The sequence below is a fragment of the Pithys albifrons genome, chromosome 8 (genome assembly GCF_047495875.1).
Source record: "Pithys albifrons albifrons isolate INPA30051 chromosome 8, PitAlb_v1, whole genome shotgun sequence".
In the NCBI taxonomy this organism is placed as follows: domain Eukaryota; kingdom Metazoa; phylum Chordata; class Aves; order Passeriformes; family Thamnophilidae; genus Pithys; species Pithys albifrons.
In genome coordinates this window covers 21,552,221-21,572,309 of record NC_092465.1, presented here as the reverse complement: position 1 = coordinate 21,572,309, position 20,089 = coordinate 21,552,221, and the positions used below count along the sequence as shown (strand labels likewise).

General features: G+C 38.2%; 1 protein-coding gene across 5 annotated transcripts in view; it reads left to right on the top strand.

Moving 5' to 3' along the window:
* The window catches only part of LOC139674884 (neurabin-2-like), a 43,188-nt gene that overhangs the window by 19,869 nt on the left and 3,230 nt on the right, over positions 1 to 20,089 (top strand). For 2 of the 5 annotated variants that reach the window (XM_071561819.1, XM_071561818.1), the window contains exons 9-17: positions 3,026 to 3,255; positions 4,892 to 4,988; positions 5,069 to 5,258; positions 6,088 to 6,239; positions 7,019 to 7,343; positions 9,858 to 9,945; positions 10,897 to 10,968; positions 11,472 to 11,667; positions 16,505 to 16,621. In XM_071561819.1, coding sequence (XP_071417920.1) covers positions 3,026 to 3,255; positions 4,892 to 4,988; positions 5,069 to 5,258; positions 6,088 to 6,239; positions 7,019 to 7,343; positions 9,858 to 9,945; positions 10,897 to 10,968; positions 11,472 to 11,667; positions 16,505 to 16,621 — 1,467 coding nt within the window. The remainder of the gene's footprint in view (positions 1 to 3,025; positions 3,256 to 4,891; positions 4,989 to 5,068; positions 5,259 to 6,087; positions 6,240 to 7,018; positions 7,344 to 9,857; positions 9,946 to 10,896; positions 10,969 to 11,471; positions 11,668 to 16,504; positions 16,622 to 20,089) is intronic. The other 3 variants (XM_071561820.1, XM_071561822.1, XM_071561821.1) reach the window with 3 other exon arrangements.

Below are 20,089 nucleotides of genomic sequence, written 5' to 3'. Positions count from 1 at the left end.
TGCACAGGACCATCTGCAAGAGTCACACCACATGCCCAAGAGCATTGTTCAAAAGCTTCTTGAACTCTGTCAGGCTTGATACTGTGACCACTTCCCTGTGGAGCCTCTTCCAGTGCCCAACCACCCTCTGGGGGAACCTTTTTCTAATATTCAACCTAAACCTCCCCTGAGACAACTTTAGGTCATTCCCTCAGGTCCTGTCACTGGTCACCACAGAGAAGAGATCAGTGCCTGCCCCTCCATTTTCCCTAATGAGGAAGTTATAACTGCAATGAGGTCTCCCCTTGCTCTCCACTTCTCCAGGCTGAACAGACCAATTGCCCTCAGTCACTCCTCACACAGCTTCCCCTCAAGGCCCTCCACCATCTCTGTTGCCCTCCTTTGAACACTCTCTTAATGGCTCAATATCTTTCCTATATTGTGCTACCCAAAACCGCACACAATATTCAGGGTGAGGCTGCCCCAGTGCAGAGCAGAGCGGGACAATCCCCTCCCTTGCCCAGCTGGCGATGCTCTCCCTGATACCCCCCCAGGACATGGTTGGCCCTCCTGGCTGCCAGGGCACTGCTGACTGATGTTCAACTGGCCATCAACCAGGACCCTCAGGTTCCTTTCCATGGCACTGCTCTCCAGCATCTCATGCCTCAGTCTGTACAAACATCCAGGGTTGCCCCATTGCAGGTGCAGAATTCGGCACTTTCTCTTGTTGAACTTCACATGATTGGTGATTGCCGAGCCCTCTGATTTGCCAAGGTCTCTCTGCAGGGCCTCCCTGCCTTTGAGGGAGTCAACAGCTCCTCTCAGTTTTGTGTCATCTATAAACTTGCTTGGTATCCCTTCCAGTCCTGTATCCAAGTCATTGATGAAGATGTTGAAGAGCACAGGGCCCAAGATGAAGCCCTGTGGAACCCCACTGGTGACAGCTCTCCAGTCTGATGTCACCCCATTCACTGTCACCCTCTGTGCACCACCCATGAGCCAGTTGCTCACCCACCACATGCTGTGTTTATCCAGCTGTGCTGGACAGTTTGTCCAGAAGGATCCTGTGAGAGACAGTGTGGAAAGCTTTACTGAAATCCAAAAAGATTATATCAGTTGGATCCTCTTGATTATCCAGGTGGGTTACCTTGTCATAAAAGGAAATGAGGTTTGATAAGCAGTGCTCATGAAGCCGTGCTGGCAGTGACCAATGACTGCATCTTGTCTTTCCTGTGTTTTTCAATACTTCCAGGATAATCTTCTCCTTAACTTTACTAGGCACTGAAGTGAGACTGACAGGATTGTAATTTCCAGGATCCTCCTTCTTGCTGTCCTTGAAAATCAGGACATTGGCCAGCTTCCAGTCAGCTGGGACCCCTCCAGATTCCCAAGACTGCTTGGGTCTTTTGAGGTTCTGCAATGTCATCAGCCAGATCTTTGAGGATTCTGGGATGAATCCTGTCAGGCGCCATAGATTTGTAGGGCTCCAGCAGGAGCAGCAGATCCCACACAAGTTCAGGGTCAACTGGAAGTTGATCCTTCTCACAGTCACGGTGCTCCAGCTCAGGGTGCTGAGACCCCCTTGGGTCTGTCATCTGTGTTGAAGAGATAGGCAAGGAAAGAGTTAAACACCTCTGCCATGTCTCTGTCCCTGTTTGTGAGGTGACCATCCTCATCCTGTAATGGGCTGATGATATTTCTACACTGTCTATTGCCATTAATATATTTGGAAAAAATCTTTTTATTATCCCCCACATTTCTGGCAGTTGCAACTCCAGGTGAGCTTCAGCCACACGAATTTTCTCTCTACAGTGGCAAGCAGGATCTCTGTATTCTTCCCTTGTCCCTTGACCTTGTTTCCACTGGGCATACACCTCCCTTTTATCCCTTATTTCCAAGAGAACATTCCCACTCATCCAAGCTGACCTTCTGCCTCACCTGCTTGATTTCCATCCTTTGGGCATTGCCTGCTTCTTTGCCATTAGGAGTTGGTGTTTAAAAAATGACCAGCACTGATGGACACCCAGTGCCTGCAAAAACCTTTTCCTGGGAGACCTTACTTCCTAATTCCCTGAGCAGCCTGAAGTCTGCTCTGCTTATGTCCAGATTTAAGGTTTTACTGGCACTTTTCATCCTGCCAACAGAGGTTTTACATGGCCATCAGTCTCTACTCATGAGATCTGCTCTGTTGACAAGCAGCAAATCAAGGAGGGCAGCTTGCTGAGTTGGCTCCCTTAGGACCTGTTCCATAAAGTTGTCATCCAACTTTTCTGTCTCGGGTTGTACCAGCTCTGGGATGCTCCCAGTTAATTTCTGGGGAGTTGAAGTTGAAGGGCAGTTCATTTGGAAGTGTCCCTTAGTTCCTCAAAGAATAGTTCATTGGCATCATTGTCCTGAACACGAGGCCTATAGCAGACTCCCACACTGACATCCGCATTATTTGTTAGTCCCTCAATTCTTACCCAGAGGCTCTAAATTGTGCCACTGCCGACTCTAACTCTGTATACTCTGACTCTTCTATTACACACAACGCCACCACTCTGCCTCTTCGGCCTTGCCAGTCTCTCCTGCGCTCCAGTCACATATAAAGTACCAGGGAAGGTATCTGGTCTCATTAGCTTTATTCAAAAAGCAGTTGGTAACAAAATAGTAGGACAGGGAAATTTTCTTATACAGGTCAAGATTCTTTATCTCCAGTTGCCTTTGAAGGTATTCAAAATAGGCCTTTCCAGAGGTATTAAGATGTAGTGACATCTGGAACAATATAAACTAACAATAAAGCTACTGCTCATTTTACCTCTCTAGAAAAAAAAAAGCGATATCAATTAGGAAGCGGTGAAAAACTCTTGGGTTGTAGTTCTAAACTTGCTTGGATTAGCAAGGATTGGAAAAGCTGACATGATTACTTTAATAGTTGTGTCTTGTTTTAATATTACTGATAAGTACGTAATTGTTATTGGCTATTCTCCACTTAAACATGTGTAAACAACTGGGTTTTATTTCATCTTTTAGTTTAGATTAATTCCTTCAGTATTAATCTTTTCAGTTAAAAATCGTTGAAGCAGAAAAAAATGAATGGAAATTTAATCGAGCCCAACTACAGCAAAACTTGGATGAAAGCAAGGAGAAAATTAAAAAGTTAGAGACCTACTGGTTAGAGGCACAAAATCTATGCAAAACAGTAAATGAGCATCTTAAAGAGACTCAAGAGCAATGTGATGCCCTTGAAAAGAAATACAGTAAGGCCAAGAAATTGCTTAAAGATTACCAACAAAAGTAAGTACCCCAAAATACCAGGTCTGTATTTATTTCTTGTCTGTTTTGTACATTATGGGGAAAACTGTCAACTGTACCTGGGAGTAGGATTTGCTTAACACACTCTCTTTTGTCAATGTTTATGGAAGCAGTGGGCTATAAATACTGAATTCTTCCATACCTTAAGGCACCAACTTCTGGAAAGGTTCTCTAAAAAATTTCCTGCTGCTTTTGATTCTTAGCTTAGGATCAACTATTTAATATTTCAATAACTTTTTTTAAAACAACTTAGTTGAAAAGCTGTATGTAATGCATGTATACTTTTGGAAGAACTACTTGAAATTTGACATAAGGTGTTTGGCAATACCTTTTGCTGTTTGTGGAAAAACCCTTTGACTGACTTAAATGTTCCAAATAGAGTAGCATTAGGGGGTATTTAGTAAGAGTCAGATACATGTGATTCAGTCTGAGTTGGGAGTTACGTCTTGTAGGGGAGTAAAAGGAATTCTGAGAAAAATTGAGTTTGGGGTATGTATCTAGCCCATTAAAATGACAGCGTGAAAACAGTATCTTCCATCTGTTAATGGGTTTGGGTTATTTAGTAGAAGTAGTATTGCTTGTTAGATACACCGGTGTAGGAACTGAACACACTTGTCATGCAGTTGTGTCTAATTGTTCTGCCTTCTCTCCTCTTAGCTAAACAAGAGCTAATTGCAAAATATTTGTAGACATGTCTTGATAATACAGAACACAACTGTTGCTTTTGATAGTTACTGTAAGCATATAATTCTTCTCCCTGATTTCTCCAAGGCAGTTAATATGATCTTTTGTTTTGTAATCCACATCCAGAAGTGTTACTTTTCACAGTACATTTTTGTGCTGTTTGGTGAGCTTTTTAAAGGTCTCCTTTTCCCCTCTCCTTCCAAGCCTACCTGCATGGAAGTTCAAAAGTACGTTGAGACGGCTGCTAACATGCTATTTTCCATTTTCTCACTGTTTTAGCAATTTCCATTACTCATTTAACGGTCCCGGAAGCTATTGCATCTTTTGTAGATGTTGTATGCTTATTTCCTGGTTTTGTATGTTATGCCATATGATGCAGGCTAAAGCAGCTTTTATTTTTGTTTCGTTCTCTGTAGTCATTGTTTCTTTTTGTGACACCCAGCCATCGCAGGTTCTGTAGGGTGAGCCAAGTAGAAACTCGAAATGCAGTTTATTTTCCTACAAAGAATGTTACCATAGCTTTTGGAAGGAAAATACTGTATGTGCATGGATCTTTGTGGAAGAGAGTAAGATACAATGACTCCAGTCATGCATGAATTTCAGGCTTAAATGTATATGCAACTTGCCACTTTTAAAAGTAGAGAGATGATTGTAACTTTGCAGAAAAAGTGTTGCCACAAATCCTTTTTCTGCCCAGAGTAAATCATAGTCAAATGTATTTTCTTTTGAAGACAGTAGAGGCATACAAATACCTAGGTTATTTTATGACATTACAAGATTAATGAATCAGCTATACCTTACAGGCTGATTTTTGTCACCATTTACTAATGGAATATTTTTTATTAAATGCAATTGTGCATATTTCTGTTTTACGTATTTTTCTACATTTGTATGTATTACTGTTTCATAAATATGTATATATTTCTTTCACCAGAGAAACAGAATATATGAAGAAGGAAGAAGATCATTCAAGGCTACTTGAAGAGAGAGACCAGAAGTATGCAGAACAACTGAAAATATATCAGGAAAAAGTAAAGCAGTATTATATTTTGAAATAAACTTGCACGTTCTTGAAGAGTTGTATCTCACTTCTGAATTTTAATTCTTGCAGATTTCAGAACTTGAAAGTAAGTTAAAAGTATATGAGAAAATGCCTTATGTGTTTGAAGGTGGCAGTTCATTGGAAGATGGTTGTCAAAGTCCAAGCCACTCTAATGAGCAGGCAAAGACAAAAGAAGGACATGAAAAAGAAACCAAATCAATAGAAGAAAGAATAAATTCTTTAGATACGCTGATTTCTGGTAAGTAGGTTGTAGGATTTTTGATTTGCTTAACAGAGATTAGGAGGAGTTATATGTGTAGTGGTTTTTTGGTGTTAAAAGAAGTCAAGTGTTTCCTTATTTCATACTAACTGGGTAGATGTTTGACCTGAGCCAGTGTGGATAGCTGAGTTAAGGTTCCCCCAACATTTTCAGTATTGTTGTAATGTAATTCTTAAATGTTGTGGGAAGGAGGAGACAGACGGAGTGACAACCATTTTAACTGTTTTTCAGATTCTCTATCAGTGAAACCAGTAATGTTAGTGGGACTACCACACTGAGATGTGTCAGTTAAAATCCCATTAATATTAAGCTATGATTTACATCAAAACTTGCTATTGGGGTTTTTTTGCCATGTAATTTTATGCCCAGAATGTTATAAACTACCAGATGAAGGTTCAAATAAGAATCATACTTTAAAAATATTTGGTAAATACTTACATACCTTTTAAAGAGTTTCTTTCTTAAAGAATGGGGATAGGAAAGCACACTCAGGGCACAAGTTTCATCTGTTTGAGAATAAAATTCAGTTTTCAAGCCATAATACAATTACATTCTGTTGGATTTTATTATTTTTTAATTGAAGAAGTCGGGTGGAAGTATATTTCAGATTAATTAGAAATTGCTATTGCAATGTGCTAAAATAGTGTAGTATAATATAAACAGTGTTTTCATATAGTAACAGTTAACAGGTAGAATAAATCTGATCTAAATTCTGAATATTTTTCTGGACAGTGGGTTGGTGAACTTGCCTACCAGTTTTTGCTCTTTTATTTGTTTGGTTTTTTAAAGAAGTACATATTTGTTGCAGATTTTGATGCTTGTGTTGGGGATACTCCCAGATTAGACACCAGTGCCCACAAAGCAAAAGCTCAGCTTGCTTTGAAAGTAAAACGCCAACCACCTTCTCGATCAAAGCTGAAAGAATCTCTTGGGACTGGACAGGAGACTGCAAATCTACAGGTACTAATATTGGTAGATAATTATGCATTCAGGAACCTGAATATGTTTTGAGTTTTGTCTGTACTTGCAATTTTAAGTGTTATCCATGCTTCACTCAGGCTGTGCCAAAGCATCATATTTTTATGCTATATCAAGTGAAAACCCCTTTTGGGTTCAAACCATATATGTGAACTTTGGCATGTTTTTTGTGGCATGGTTAATTTAAAGTTAGCAAAGAACTATCTAGACTTATTGTATTATGCAGCGATACGTTATAAAATACATGCATTTATCTTTATTATTCCTTCATCTGAAACAAGTTAGTTACCAAATTTCTTCAAAAACTAAACACTTTCGAAATGCTTCATTGTTCCATAAGTCATCATTTAATTTCACAAGAAGTTTACCAGTAAAGTGTTCTGTCATGTTTCAGGAAAACAGTTAAAGAATTGAGGTGTATATAGTTGGTGTATGACAGAGCCTGTAATAGGAGAACACTGAACTAATTCAGTTAGACTGAAAAGTGGTTGCATTGAATTGAAATGGCCAAGGTGTACCAGAACATTTCTGACTTGGCTAGAAAAAGCTGATTTGTGATGTGCAGAAAGATCTGTATAGAGATGGGTAACAGAAAGCCTGTAAAACGAGCCTCATGGTATCCACAGGTGAGTACACACAGAAAATTTTGTGAACTGAGGAAGTTTGCGTAGCGTACGGTATCCTTCCATCCTGGTAAGAGATCATACAGTAGATGAGTATATGTCATGTTTATCATAAAATAACTTTTGAATTTGTTGAAGGATGAAGATTCAGAGGGTACTGTTATCAACAGAGAACCTTCCACTATGTATCTAACCAAGACCTTAGAAACAAGTGAAAAATTACCTCTCCCAGACACAGATCGAAAGTGTGAAAAGCCTGAAAAAAGTGAAAGCACAGAAAGTCCTCTGGAGTCAAGTCCTTCTGCTTCCACACACTCTTCTCCAGTACACAAACCAAACAATGAAAATAGCAGCACCACTCCTCATTCACCTCCTCCTGAAGAGATGACTCCAAGTTCTCCTCAAGGGTATCTCAAGAATGTTAAGCAAAGAGAAACAAAAGGCAAAGGGAAAGAAGCCAAGGGTAAGACTTAAGGGTTTATAGTCAGCCTAGCCACTACTAATCGTTACTTGATGGAAGTATTTGGCTTTTTTTCTTATGAATAATTGGAAAAGGGATCTAATACAATCTTTTAAATGCTTGATGCTTTCTGTATTCAGCTGGCACAAATGTATAAAAGCAGATTATGTTTAACTGTCTTTTGTATATAGCTCGGACAAACCCTTCTTTTAGTACCCTGAAACAGGATTTGTTTTATGCTCTCAATTTGTGTTTGTTTTTATGAAGTCTTAAATAGTTCTAACCCAGCAATAATAAGAAAGATGTTAAGCTATTAGAGAGTGTTCAAAGAGGGCAACAAAGATGGTGAAGGGCCTTGAGGGGAAGCCATAAGAGGAGTGTCTGAAGGCACTTGGTCTGTTCAGCCTGGAGGAGACTGAAGGGAGACCTCATTGCAGTTAAAACTTCCATGTGAGAGAAGAGGAGGGGCAGGCACTGTTCTCTTCTCTGTGGTGACCAGTGACAGAACCTGAGAGAATGTCCTGAAGTTGCCCCAGGGAAGGTTTAGGTTGGATATTAGAAAAAGGTTCCCCCAGAGAGTGGTTGGGCACTAGAAGAGGCTTCGAAGTGGTCACAGCACCAAGCCTGACAGAGTTCAAGAAGTGTTTGGACAACTCTCTTGAGCACATGGTGTGACTCTTGAGGTGTCCTGTGTGGGACTAAGGGTTGGACTTGATGATCCTCGTGGGTCCCTTCCAACTCAACATATTCTGTGATTGTTAGTTTTTAAAAAATACCATTTACCAAAACAAGTACCTAATATAAGTGATTTCTATGGGTTTTTTGTGATGGCAAACATTTTCTTTATTTTTAATTGGCCCCTGGAGCAGCTAATTTAAGCAGAACATCAAAGTTGACGATTAGTATAGAAAGCTTGCTCTTTGTGGGCCAAGTGACACTAAATGCTACATTCTGCTAGACTGTTGCTTTCTAACTGTACTTTAATGTCTAGTTATTATTTCATTGAAATAATCCTTTCAATGCAGTCATGTATGAATCTGTATTTTAACCTGTTGTGCTCCATTTAAGAAATTACCTATTTTCTTAAAATACTCCCTGTGGAAATAGATGTGAAAACAAATGTCAGTATTAAAAGTAGTTCTACTGGGTTTGTATTTAAGTTGACAGAAAAAATAACCAGTTTAACTGTAGTTATAATTTATGAGATGTTATATGTTTAGAAAGAGTCGTTAACTAATTAGCTAAATTCTGATGTTGATCAGATATACAAAAAAAAAGAAAGGGGAAAAACTCTTGATTATCCTGATAATTCAGTATGTAGCCTTTGAGATAACAATTATGTGTTTCAGGAAGTATTACTAGCTGATGGAGTGGTGGGAACTTGTCCTCAGTTTTGTGTAGTAAACATGATTTTTGTTTGTTATGGTCCTCAAAGGCATCTGTGTACATTACTTCATGTCAGGAGTTGTCTTGAAGGCAGAGCTTAAAATCTGCTTGGTCTCTAAAAGCAGATAGCATCTCTTTCACAGGCAGCTTAGTTATGAATTGGCAATACAAAATGTATTTCAATTCTTTAAAAGACATCTAGTAGCCAGTGTACTTAAAAGTAAGTACACTTAGGACTTGCAGGAACCTGTCAATCCACTGCAGAGAGGGTAGTGTGATGCATAAGTTCATCATCTACTTTCACTTAATAATTGCAGAGTTGGTCTTGAACATGCTTCCTTTGGTGAAAAATTGGATCATAAGAGGGGCTTTGTTCCAGTTTTGAAAATATGAGTCTTGGACAAGCATTGAAGTTCCAGTTGTTTCTTTAGAGTAGTCACAATTTGTGTATCGTTTCCAAGAAACTCAGCTTGTTAGGATCTGTCTGCTCTCCAGGTATTGACTGTCATGTTGGTGAGGCACACCTGCTGGAGCTGGCAGCTTGCATGCATAGCCCATGGCCAAAGCAACTGGCCTGGACTAGCTACTGAACCAGAAAAAATTACAAAAGGAGCATCTATAATACTTCAAGCTTAAAGGATGATCAAATGATCTACTTGCACAACTGTTGCTTTATAAATTAGTTTTTTTCATGCATCTTATGCTGGTTATCTAGTTTGTGTATCTTGAATTTTACATTTTGCAAAGGGAGGAGGTCTTTTTTTCTAAGCCTGTCTTAAACTATCTTTTGTTTGTAATTCATTGAAGCAAAATACTGGCGTAGGTTTTATCTTTCTGGAGGCAGTATAGAATTACTATTTATCAAAAGCAGTGTTTTTGAACAGTCACAAGCAGCTGTTGTGTTGCCATTTTTCAATGGTACAGCACAACCAGAATGATGGGGAGATGCCATAGAGAATAACTTAGGCTGATATGACAGTAGTATTTTCAGCTTGTGTCCATGTGCAAGAATGTGAATTTTAACACTGTCAGTGAGGTTTTAGTATCTGACTTACAAGCACCATCATTAATACTTGAAACTTGCAGGTATTTTTAGAATCACATTTTTATTTTTCACTCCTTTATGGAAAGCAGAAGAAAAGAAAATTGAAGACAGGACAGTAGAAACAAATGAAGGAACATCATCAGGGAAGTCCAAAAGGAGGTTTCCAGATTTTGGGTAAGATTTTGTGTTCCTTGTGTTTTTATCATGTTGTTCCATGTTTTTACCACATTTTGTTTCTATTTGTCTATACTTTTTTTCCATTGTAGAATTCCTTGGGCTTCTTCAGTTTCACAGGAATACACCACTTTGCTATGAACTAAATTGCAAACCCATGGGTAGTTTTGTGCCAAAATATTATTGGTGCCTAGGCTCTAATGTCTAATGTCTTGCTGGTGTTATACTATAAAACAGATACCTATCTTGCCTTAATGCTTTCTACAGCCAAGGTGTCATTACACAGGGTTGGCTATAGCAGCTGCTTACTGAGCTGTTCTTGGAGGCAGGCAGCAGTCATGAGTGAATTGCTGAGTTTCATTTAGAAGATGAGATTGCCCACAGGGGTAAAACAGAAGTGCAAGCTGCATTAGGGTGGTAACTGAACTCTGGGGTTTGGGAGAAGAGTTGCTACATTTTGCAGTAAACCTTGGTCCTTTGGAGACAGGTATAAATCTTGTTGAAGCCAGCTAACAGTGAAGACTTAGACTGGTGCTACAACAAATGCATCATAACATATAACATAAAAATGATAACTTACTTCACATACAGATAATGTAGTTAGTGACTTTGCTCAAGTCATTACGTATTGGATAGGAACCCTTTATATAGCAGTATAACTGTGTTCTCCCTCTTGGTTGTATCTGCTATATGCTATGTTTCTTTGGGCATTTTCTGTTTTTATTTTGGTTATATTTGGCCTTTGAAAGGATACAGTCATTGTTCTTAAATAAAGTATGAATGACAGAACTTCTAAAATTGCATCTGTAATCTGCAAAATCATGCTTTGACAAGATAAATGTTGCTTTTTGTAGCTGTTGAAATCAATGTATAAACTAGCTTGCTGATTTAAAAAAAGGTTGAACTGTATAAATGTAAATGCTTTCTGAAATTTGTGTTTTTCCACTTCAGTGGATTGCGGAAATCTGGGGGCAAGGGTAAGAAGCAAGAAAAAGAAAATCTAAGAGGTTCTCTGGATAGCAGGTAGTTATTTTGTTGGTTTAATACATACATGCGGCATTGATAAAATTTGTAACCTAAGAATTTCTTTATCATTATTGTTTGATCTTAAAGTACACTCATGTTTAACAGTGACAAAATTGCATGAAGATTAATGATGTAGAGATGAGTTTCTAATCTCATGAAATTAAAAAAATACACAGAAAACTGCAGAGCAAACTATATATAAAACTACATTTTGCTTGAGAAAGTGAATGTCAAGTAAATTAGTAAATCACTTGAAATTTTTAAATCGTGTGAAATACAGGACAAGTTTTTAAATTCGTGTTGTTAAATAACTCACATTATTTTGAATGGATCTTTAAATATCAGTTCATTTTAGGTTTCAGTTTGCTGTGAAACTGGTGGAAATAAGTGGTTTGTATTTTGAGTTTGTTCTTGTTTTAAAGGTGGGAGTTGTGTGTCTGAGGGGTGGGATGGGGATTTTGCTGTTGCTGTTTAAAGACAATTTAATCTGCTTCTCTCAGAGGTTCCCGAGAACTGTTGGATGACTCTGGCAACAATCTGTCTGCATCAGATTCAGATTCCCCTGTTCCTACTTGCATGCCTTTCTCTTGGTTTGGAGACAGCCACAAAGAGCCTCCAATTTCTAGTAGCAGCCTCCACGTTACCCAGAGTGGGCAGGATGGTTGTGAGCACAGTCAAGAGAAGAACAGAAGCAAGGTAAAGATGACTTATTTGTGCTTTGAATATTTAAGAGTTGCATCTTGACACAGTAAAAACATCGGTGGTTAGTATGTGGAAGCCTAATGACTTAGTCTGTGATCACATAACCTCTTACAAACATGACTGCGGAAGGTTGAGACTTAACAGCCCTCACAGGCAGAAATTGTGTGAGTGTTCCTGTTCCCTCCACTTGAGGTGAAACCAGCAGAGGCTGTTCAGGCTGCAGTAGCATCTAAGGAAATCTCACAGGGTACGTTTTTTCACTAGTTTATAATGCTAAAAGTAACACTAGCTTAAGGAAAGCATAGTTTAAAAAGCCAAATCTGTTTCCCAGTGTAGTACTTAGAAGAAATGTACATAAAGAGAGGCCAGCCTTCCAAGCAGTTGGCCAGCCAGTTCTTACCATGCTGGAGTGTAGGGTTGGAGTTCCAGACAGGTGGAGGAAGGATAGCATCCTGATTTTCATTAACAAATTAGTATTGAAAGCCAAGAATCACATCCATAGAACACTTTCTCTTCCAGGAAACTACCTCTAGGTAACTGGTAATGTTTAATGATTTAAAGCCTTTTAACCAGATCCTAAGAGTGAGACTACAGGGTTCAGTCTATAGCCATAAGGTTACCTTCTTCACAGTTTAAACTATTTGAAAGAAATAGCTTTAAAAAGTAAAAAGTTTAATGTGTGCACTATATAAATGTTTGGTAAAAGCTGTTTCAATGTAAGACTGTTACTAACAATCTCACTTCATTCTTGTTTCCTTTGGATTTTGTTAGATTGAAAATTATACTTATTTGAGTAACTGCTAGGTTCATTCTTGAGTTTCACACTTAACTTTGGATCACTAAAATACCCTCTCAGGTTTCTCTTTTCTTCTGTATTATTAGAGAAAAATGAGTTGCATATCTGGAAAAGAAACTTGCCAGGTTGTAGTTCGATGAAGTCACTGATGTTTTGCAGAGATGGTAAAGAGTTTGCTTTCCATGTTTCCAGAGGCTGATTGCACTAAAAGGCCGTTATAATACATTATTAAAAATTCATTTTCTGTTTTCTCAGTCTAAAGTCCTTATGATAGGAGTAAGATGTCTGCATACATAGTTTTTAAAAAATACAGAAAGTGGGTTTAGAGCCATTCAATACCTTACTGTAACACAGGAACTTTAAAATCTCTGAAGTAGAACAGAACTTTACAGAATACTGCCCAGTGTGTATTTACAGCTCCTGCATTGTTTACTTCTGTTGAAGCATACAGTGGCCAAAAGGTGTTTCTGTACATAACCAAGGATCTTGAAGGGTATAGGCATATCTTCTGGTACAATTTTTGATTAAATAGGATGGTTGATCTCTGAATAGGCTGTAGCAAAGCTATCAAGAGATGTTTTCTGTATAGATAAGCATTCAGTGTTTTTTCTTTTAGTCATTGATTCTGAAGAACCCATTCATCCCCTCTTCATTCCTCTCTTGTATCTGATTCAAATAATTTTTCTAAGCATCGGAAAAGTCCCACTGCCCCTTTTCTACTATAAACACATGCCTAAGCTCCTCTTCAGGGTTTTATATGGACACCTACTTTTTGGCTATCAAAAAGGTATAGATCTTACCAGATTGGGTGCTCTCTTCCTTTCCTTGCCCTGAAATAATAGCCTTTTCTTCTTATTGTTGTATGCTTTATCCAAGTTTATTATCACTTTAACCTTCCAGCTGGTTCCTTGCCTACTGGTTTGGAGGTTTTGTTTCCTTCTCATGCTGCACCATGTAATTGCTGCTTGCTGCTCTTTTCCTTAGTGCCAGTTGCAACCAGCAGCTGGAAGATTATGAAAGTCTCCAGCTGTATTCCTGCTTTGTGAAATGGTAGAAAGCTGATCCTGTTGAAGAACAGTTTCTCATATATTCATTAATCATAAAATCATACTTACCCTCTCCAAAGACAGGCTTTCACTTCACAATGTTGGGGTCTTTTATAAAGATGGACAGTGGCTGCTGCTTGGAATGAATGATTAATTATTCTAGATCTTAATACTACAGTAACAAGGCTTTGGCCTGTTTTGCTGTGAAAAAACATTAAATATGAAAAGAAATGTGCTTGGCCACTCAGCAGTGAGTCTTGTTACTAAAACAGCAGGAACAAAGTCATCTTCTCAGAATTTAAGGAAAGAATACTTTTTGTTGATGTTAACTCAATATGTATAAATAAAGCAATATATAACAAATATAGCAATAATTATTGCTTTTATGTCTGTAGTATCACATATAATCATGTGAAAGTATTTCTTAAAGAGCAGGTAAAAGTAGAAACCCTATAATAAGAACTTTGTCATGTAAAAAGCCTCTGGCTGTTGTAAGGAGTGTTTCTCATTCTGTATAATTTTTGCAGTTGTGTTTTAGCAGTGACGATTTAAGGAATATAATTACATTTTAACTGGTTTCTCGTTCTTGGCTCTTAAAGTTACTGCACCTAGAAGGTTTTTGTTTTCTTAAAATGATACTGAAGTTAGTTTTAAATCCCATGGTGTAAAGACTCCGAATCCCAAGGTTGTGAGTTCGAGTCTCAGTGGGGACCGTCCCCTGGCAGTTCAATGCCTCCCTGCCATCCCATCCTGTCAGATCTCAGATGCTCAGCAGGGTCAGCCCGGGTTAGTACTGGGTGCTGTGACAGTCCCAAGGACTTCCCTGTCACTGTCCAAGCTCACTCGGCCATGGCAAATGGTCCTGAGGAGTTAAAGGGTGGGGCCAGTTCTGTGCATGCTGTGCCTCACCTAAAACATCCACTGCGCAGGCTGGAAGGGCACACCCACGTGGGGAGAGCCCTGTTCAAATCTGCGTTCATGAAGTCTGGCCATACACACACACACATACAGTGTGACAAAGTAATGAGTCAACTTCTTGGCTGCTTGTGAAAACTGGAAAGGCAGGAACTAAAATCCTGTTATCTGAGTGTTTGCAGACACTTTAGCCTTACGGAACTTCTAAATTACACTGTTCTTCCATTAGTCCCTTTACATAATCTGCCCTTACATTTAGTCCCATTCTCTGATACACACATGTACATACTGTTCATATTTATTGTTTTAGCAGAACACTGTTCAGCTTCTGTAAGCTTGTAATGCAGCGTTTCATTTTTCATGCAAGGAAGAGCCGTGTGATGTAAACTATTTCTACTCTAGTACCTAAAATCTTGGAAAGCATACCTATAAAATCTCTTCTATCCAAATTCTGTGCTTTTCAAGAATCAGAAATCTTTGCAATTGGCTCTAAATCCGTAAAAGGAACTTAACTCCTCCTAAAATCTGAATAGGAGTGGAGCGTGGAAAAAACATTACTACGGATGCTCAAATGCTTTACTTTTTTCTATGTTTTCTTCATGTTTTTTTCTAAGCCTCTTGCTTAAATATCATAGTGTTGATTTTTTTTAAACTGTTTTGTTTCTTAATTGTCCTTGATTTTCTCTGTAGAGAAAAGAGTGAACCGAGTGTGGTTAAAGGAAAAGCTCCTAAATAGATTTTCAGTTTGGTTTGAAGTTAATTTGAGAATAGTTTGATGGACAAAGTATTCTATTCTTTCTAGGAATAATTTATACATCTGAAAGACTAAAGAAGTCTCTAAAATACAATGTGTTAATATAAAATAATCCAAATGGTAAATAGAACATAATTTTTCAGTCAAGGACAGTATCACACAAAGGGATCAGGAAAACTCAAGTTGTGATTTGGGGGTTTTTGTTTGTTGCGTAAAGGTGGTCATGGGTTTTTCCTTGGGTTTTAGGGTAGTTTTTTTTGAGGCTGGAAACGTGTATCAGTAATTTAGAGTGCCAAGATGAAGTGTACACTCCCAGGACAAGAATAGAATAATCTAGAAAATTGAGAGTTCAGGTTAAATTGAAATCAGAACACAAGTGCTCAATGAAGACAACTGCAAAAAGTAGTTCTCTTATAGGAGTGTAGTTTACTGAAGCAAAATGTCTTTAACACCAGCTTAATTTAGGATCTTAGATTATTTGTGCATATGGGAACGTGGTGTGGCATCCTTAAAAAGTCTGGTTAGTTGATTAGAGACACAGACAAAATAATGGTAAACAATTGCTTACTGTTTGTGGGGAAACAAAGAATAGTGCTGAGAAATAAATTTTACTCCCCTCACTGAAACTGTTAAAGGAACTGCAATACAATACAGTATCTTAAATCAAAATTTAAAGCTTTGGGAAGGCTTGCCCTTGGCCAAGCTCTGTATTCTCTATTCATGAACTAATTTGAACCCTGTCTGTTTTACTGTTGACAACTGGACAGCCATGAAGCCTGAACACAGTTCTTGTTTTCACAGACTTTTCACAAACTTTGTAAGATCTGGGGGTGTTTCTGTGCGGTGGGAATCTTAACGACCATAAAGAATTAGGACAGATTTTTATCTTGCCAACAGGACGCCACCTTCTGAAGCACATTCATAGTGCTTGTGTAGGTTTAAGTTTAATGCAAACTCAGCATGAATAATTCCAACAAATGCGTTTTAAATTGCTTCTCCTAGAGTGTGGTCTGCCTGCTGAAAAAGTAACCTCGTGTATTTCCTTGTGTACTTGAACGCCATTTCAGGTTATGACCGATTCTCCTCACAAGGTGTTTTTATTGGGGTATTGCTTTAAATTTGTTACTGTATTTTGGAATTTAGAAGTTTAACAAAAACAAGTTGGATGCTTTATGTAGTTAGTGCCTTTCATATATATTCTAGAGGTAACTGAGTCAAAGTACTTTTTTATAACCAAAAGTCAAAATTACTAGAATGTCACCTTATGACCTGCTTTTCCAAGGAGTGAGTTAATGAAACGTTATTTCCACTTGTTTGCAGAGTAGAATTGTCATAGATGATACATACCATAGCAAGCCAAGTTGTGAACTTTCAGGGTTAGTGACAGAACCAAATCTGTCAGGTCGTTCACACACTTTAACCTTCTCTTCAAATGAGGTGAGTTTCAAAGTGTGTATATGTGTCTTGTTGATGTTCTTGTTCACACCACAGCATGTTTAATAGAAACAGATGTGTGTAATGTGAAACTAGATGGCTGTTCCATATCTGAATGTTGAAGAGCACTGTAAAGAATTATAAGCTGTTAATGAACTAAGGACATGGACTAGTGGGTGACACACTAGCCTGTGTGTTCTGATCCTAGTTGCATCATAAAAATCAGAGTGAACTCTCCGACCAAATTGCAGTTTTTAATTTTAAGTATATATATATGGTTTTGTTCCACTAATTTAAAGCAATTTCCTGGGTGAATGAAAACTGCAGCATTTTTTACCTTGGCTTCACTTCTGCATAGGTTTGTTTTACCATAAAATTTCATCTCAATAGAAGCAAAAGAAACAACAGCAACAAAAAAAAGGCAGAATATGGTAGTTCTGATATATAGGTAGAAATTAGATATATGACAGTCAGTATTCATTTGCCCTGGAGAACTAACTCTTTTGGTTACAGCTGAAACTTAAAGTCTACACTTGGCTGATGGGCATCTTTTTCTAAACTAAAGGATGTAATTTATAGACTGATTAAAAGCTGAAAACAGTTCTTTTACAGAAATGAGTTAGAGAGCTTGTCAGCTTACCAGGTGGTTCATGAGTGTCAGGGGCTTTTATTAGCTGTCTTGAATCAGGTTTTGGTGAGAATCTAAAGTATTCCAGTAATATGTAAAAAGTCAAAACAGTTTTACAAACAATGTTATAAATATAAATTCACTAAGTGAAAAATCTGGAGTGTCAAAAATCACATAACTAGCTTACAGGTTGTGGTAGTGGATTAATTTTTTGCAATTTTTTATTAGAGATAAATAATAAACCAGAGGAAACCAGAGGAAGTCTAGTTAATAATAATAATCTAGCTTTGCAAGTATTCCCTGCAGTTTTTTGAGTGGAATGGTTCGTGAATGGAATGTGTTTCTAAAACTTTCAAGCAGTATAAATCTTAAGATTTTATCAAAGATGTCTCCTTGAATATTGTTCTTTGATCAGTGTTAAAACTTTCAGTAAACTTCAGGTGTTAAAACTCAAAACAAAAGCTATTACTAATTTTCTGTGTGTGAAGGGATGGTTTAAGTCCATTTAATTCCAGTGTTCGCTCTAGTTCATATGTTGCTTATAGTCCTGGTCTCACATGACCAATGAAAGGAGTTTGTACCTTTTCAGTAATGACATTGAGTATCAAGGGTCTCTTCTGAGGAAAATTAGAAATAAACTCTGAACTGCTGCCTCTTTTGGAAAGAAGCATAAAAGGATTAAAATATTTAGTTCTGCTCTTGGGTCTCTTTAAATTTGAAGTCTAGGTCTAGGAGAAAATAAATAATCAATCTGACAGCAATTTTGGGTATTTCAAATCACAGAATGAGTTAGGTTGCAAAAGACCTCTGAGATCACGTCCATTCTATGACTGAACACCCCTGTCATACTGCCTTAGAAATCCTGGAATTGTTAGGAGACACAAGGTGGAAGCATCTCTTAGAGATCTAGACAGGGGCAGCACTGAGTCTGCCTCTGCTGGGCAGGTGCTGACAGGCAGTTCAGGGAAGTGTCTGCCTGCTGAGGTTGTTAGCAGCCAGCTCGTTACAGCAGAGGCACTTCACTCACAGATGGCCAGCTGGTAATCCTTCTAAAGTTCTTAATATGTTAAATGGTGTCATGGCAGGGATGTTTTCTTGGGCTTTTATCTTCAGAGCTTCAGTATTCCTGTACTTGCTTTCTGAATCACCTGCATTTTGTGCAGGAGCACGTGGCTTTCTCATGCTTCCTTATTTTATAAGTAGTGTTAGTTCTGCTTTTTGAATTTCCAGCTGATCTCTTGTGTGTGTGGTGGCTGTTTTGAGGACTCTTAACTTAACTGTTAACTGTACAAACACCCTGGCGTGTTCCTTGTGCCTCTGAATGGACTTCTAGGGATAGAATGACGTAGAGGGTGTTACTTCATGATCAATAAGCGTTACTCAAAAGTCGATGTTCTTCATCTTACCCTTCTACATGTTCACTTTCCTGTTCATATTCTGAAAAATCGTTAGATGTATTATTCCCTTGTGCAGTAATGAAAAATTCAAATTATACAGGAACTGTGAGGAGTGGATGTCTAGGTGTTTTAACACAGATTCAGGTATTGCTACAACTTCTGGGTTTAGGGGTCTGTCTTCACCAATATGATGTAGGAGTCTATTAGCAACTGCTGATGCTGAAACCCTAAATTGCAATTAGTAGCTCAGCCTGGAAGACTCAGTCTGCTCTAATCCACACTGCTTGGAGGAACTGGTGCAGAGAGCCCCCAAGATTCTGTCAGGGGACTGCATTCTTCTGTTGAAATTAATTAATCTGGGCCTCCTTTTTTGCCAGGAGTGCACCTTCCTGAAGTCCTTACACTCTGAAATTACAGAAGTGAAGTTTTTGCGTGGCTTGCACAAATTCAATAAAACTAGAGAGTGAGTTCCAACTAGAGTAAAACACTTTACACATTTCTCTGCAGAAAGGAGATAGATACATACTCAAAGGATGGAAGTGGAGATATATATTACAAAAAACAGAAGTGACAATATATATATTGTAGTATTTCTTGCAGCTGATGGACAACATGTGACTGAGATACAGGTCAAACTGAACATGTAAAGCATTTCCCCCTTTTATGTATTATTCATGAACGCTTGCTAGTATGAGAGCATTACCAATCTATATTTCATATTACATTATCAGGTTAAGGAGCACTGTTATCTAAAACTATTTAAATAAATGGGCACTTTGAACTTCTGTTGGTAATTTATCCAATTAATCTCTGTACGAAGCAACTCAAGCTTTTTAGCTTAGATAGAAGACTACAGTGCCCAGGTTGTCTTGATGCAGATGCTGTATAGAACATTTCAAACAAAACCTCTTCTAGAGCCATTTGCTGTTACTTTATGTAAATTGTTATTTTTCTTTTGCACGTCAGGAAGGTGGATGGGTTCACACTTGTTATATCTACATAAGCACTTTGATTTGGTTAAGGAGTTCACTTTTTAAAAAATAAATCTCCTGATTGTTCCCACTTGCCTTACTTTGGTTTATCTTAGAAATCAAATCAGATGTGCTCCACTAGTGCTTCTGATACATTCCACCTGCTAATGGCCATGGAGTGACCAGACTATAGCTACTTGGAAGTGAAATTTCTTTGAGATGCCTGTAGTATGGATTTTGGAACCTCAGCACAAACTGTTCTGCTCTACAAACTCATTCTTATTTATATGCACTTCCTCCTCATGTAACCACTGTCCTTTGTTTCTCAGACCAGGGAAAGCAGAACCGTTTCTGATTACATGGAGTCCTTCAACACACTGGAAACTTAAAAGTTTTGTTTCACCTCAGACTCCATGTGGCTTCCATGCAGTGGGCTCAGTTCCACTTGCTGTATGATCAGGTCACATGACAAGCC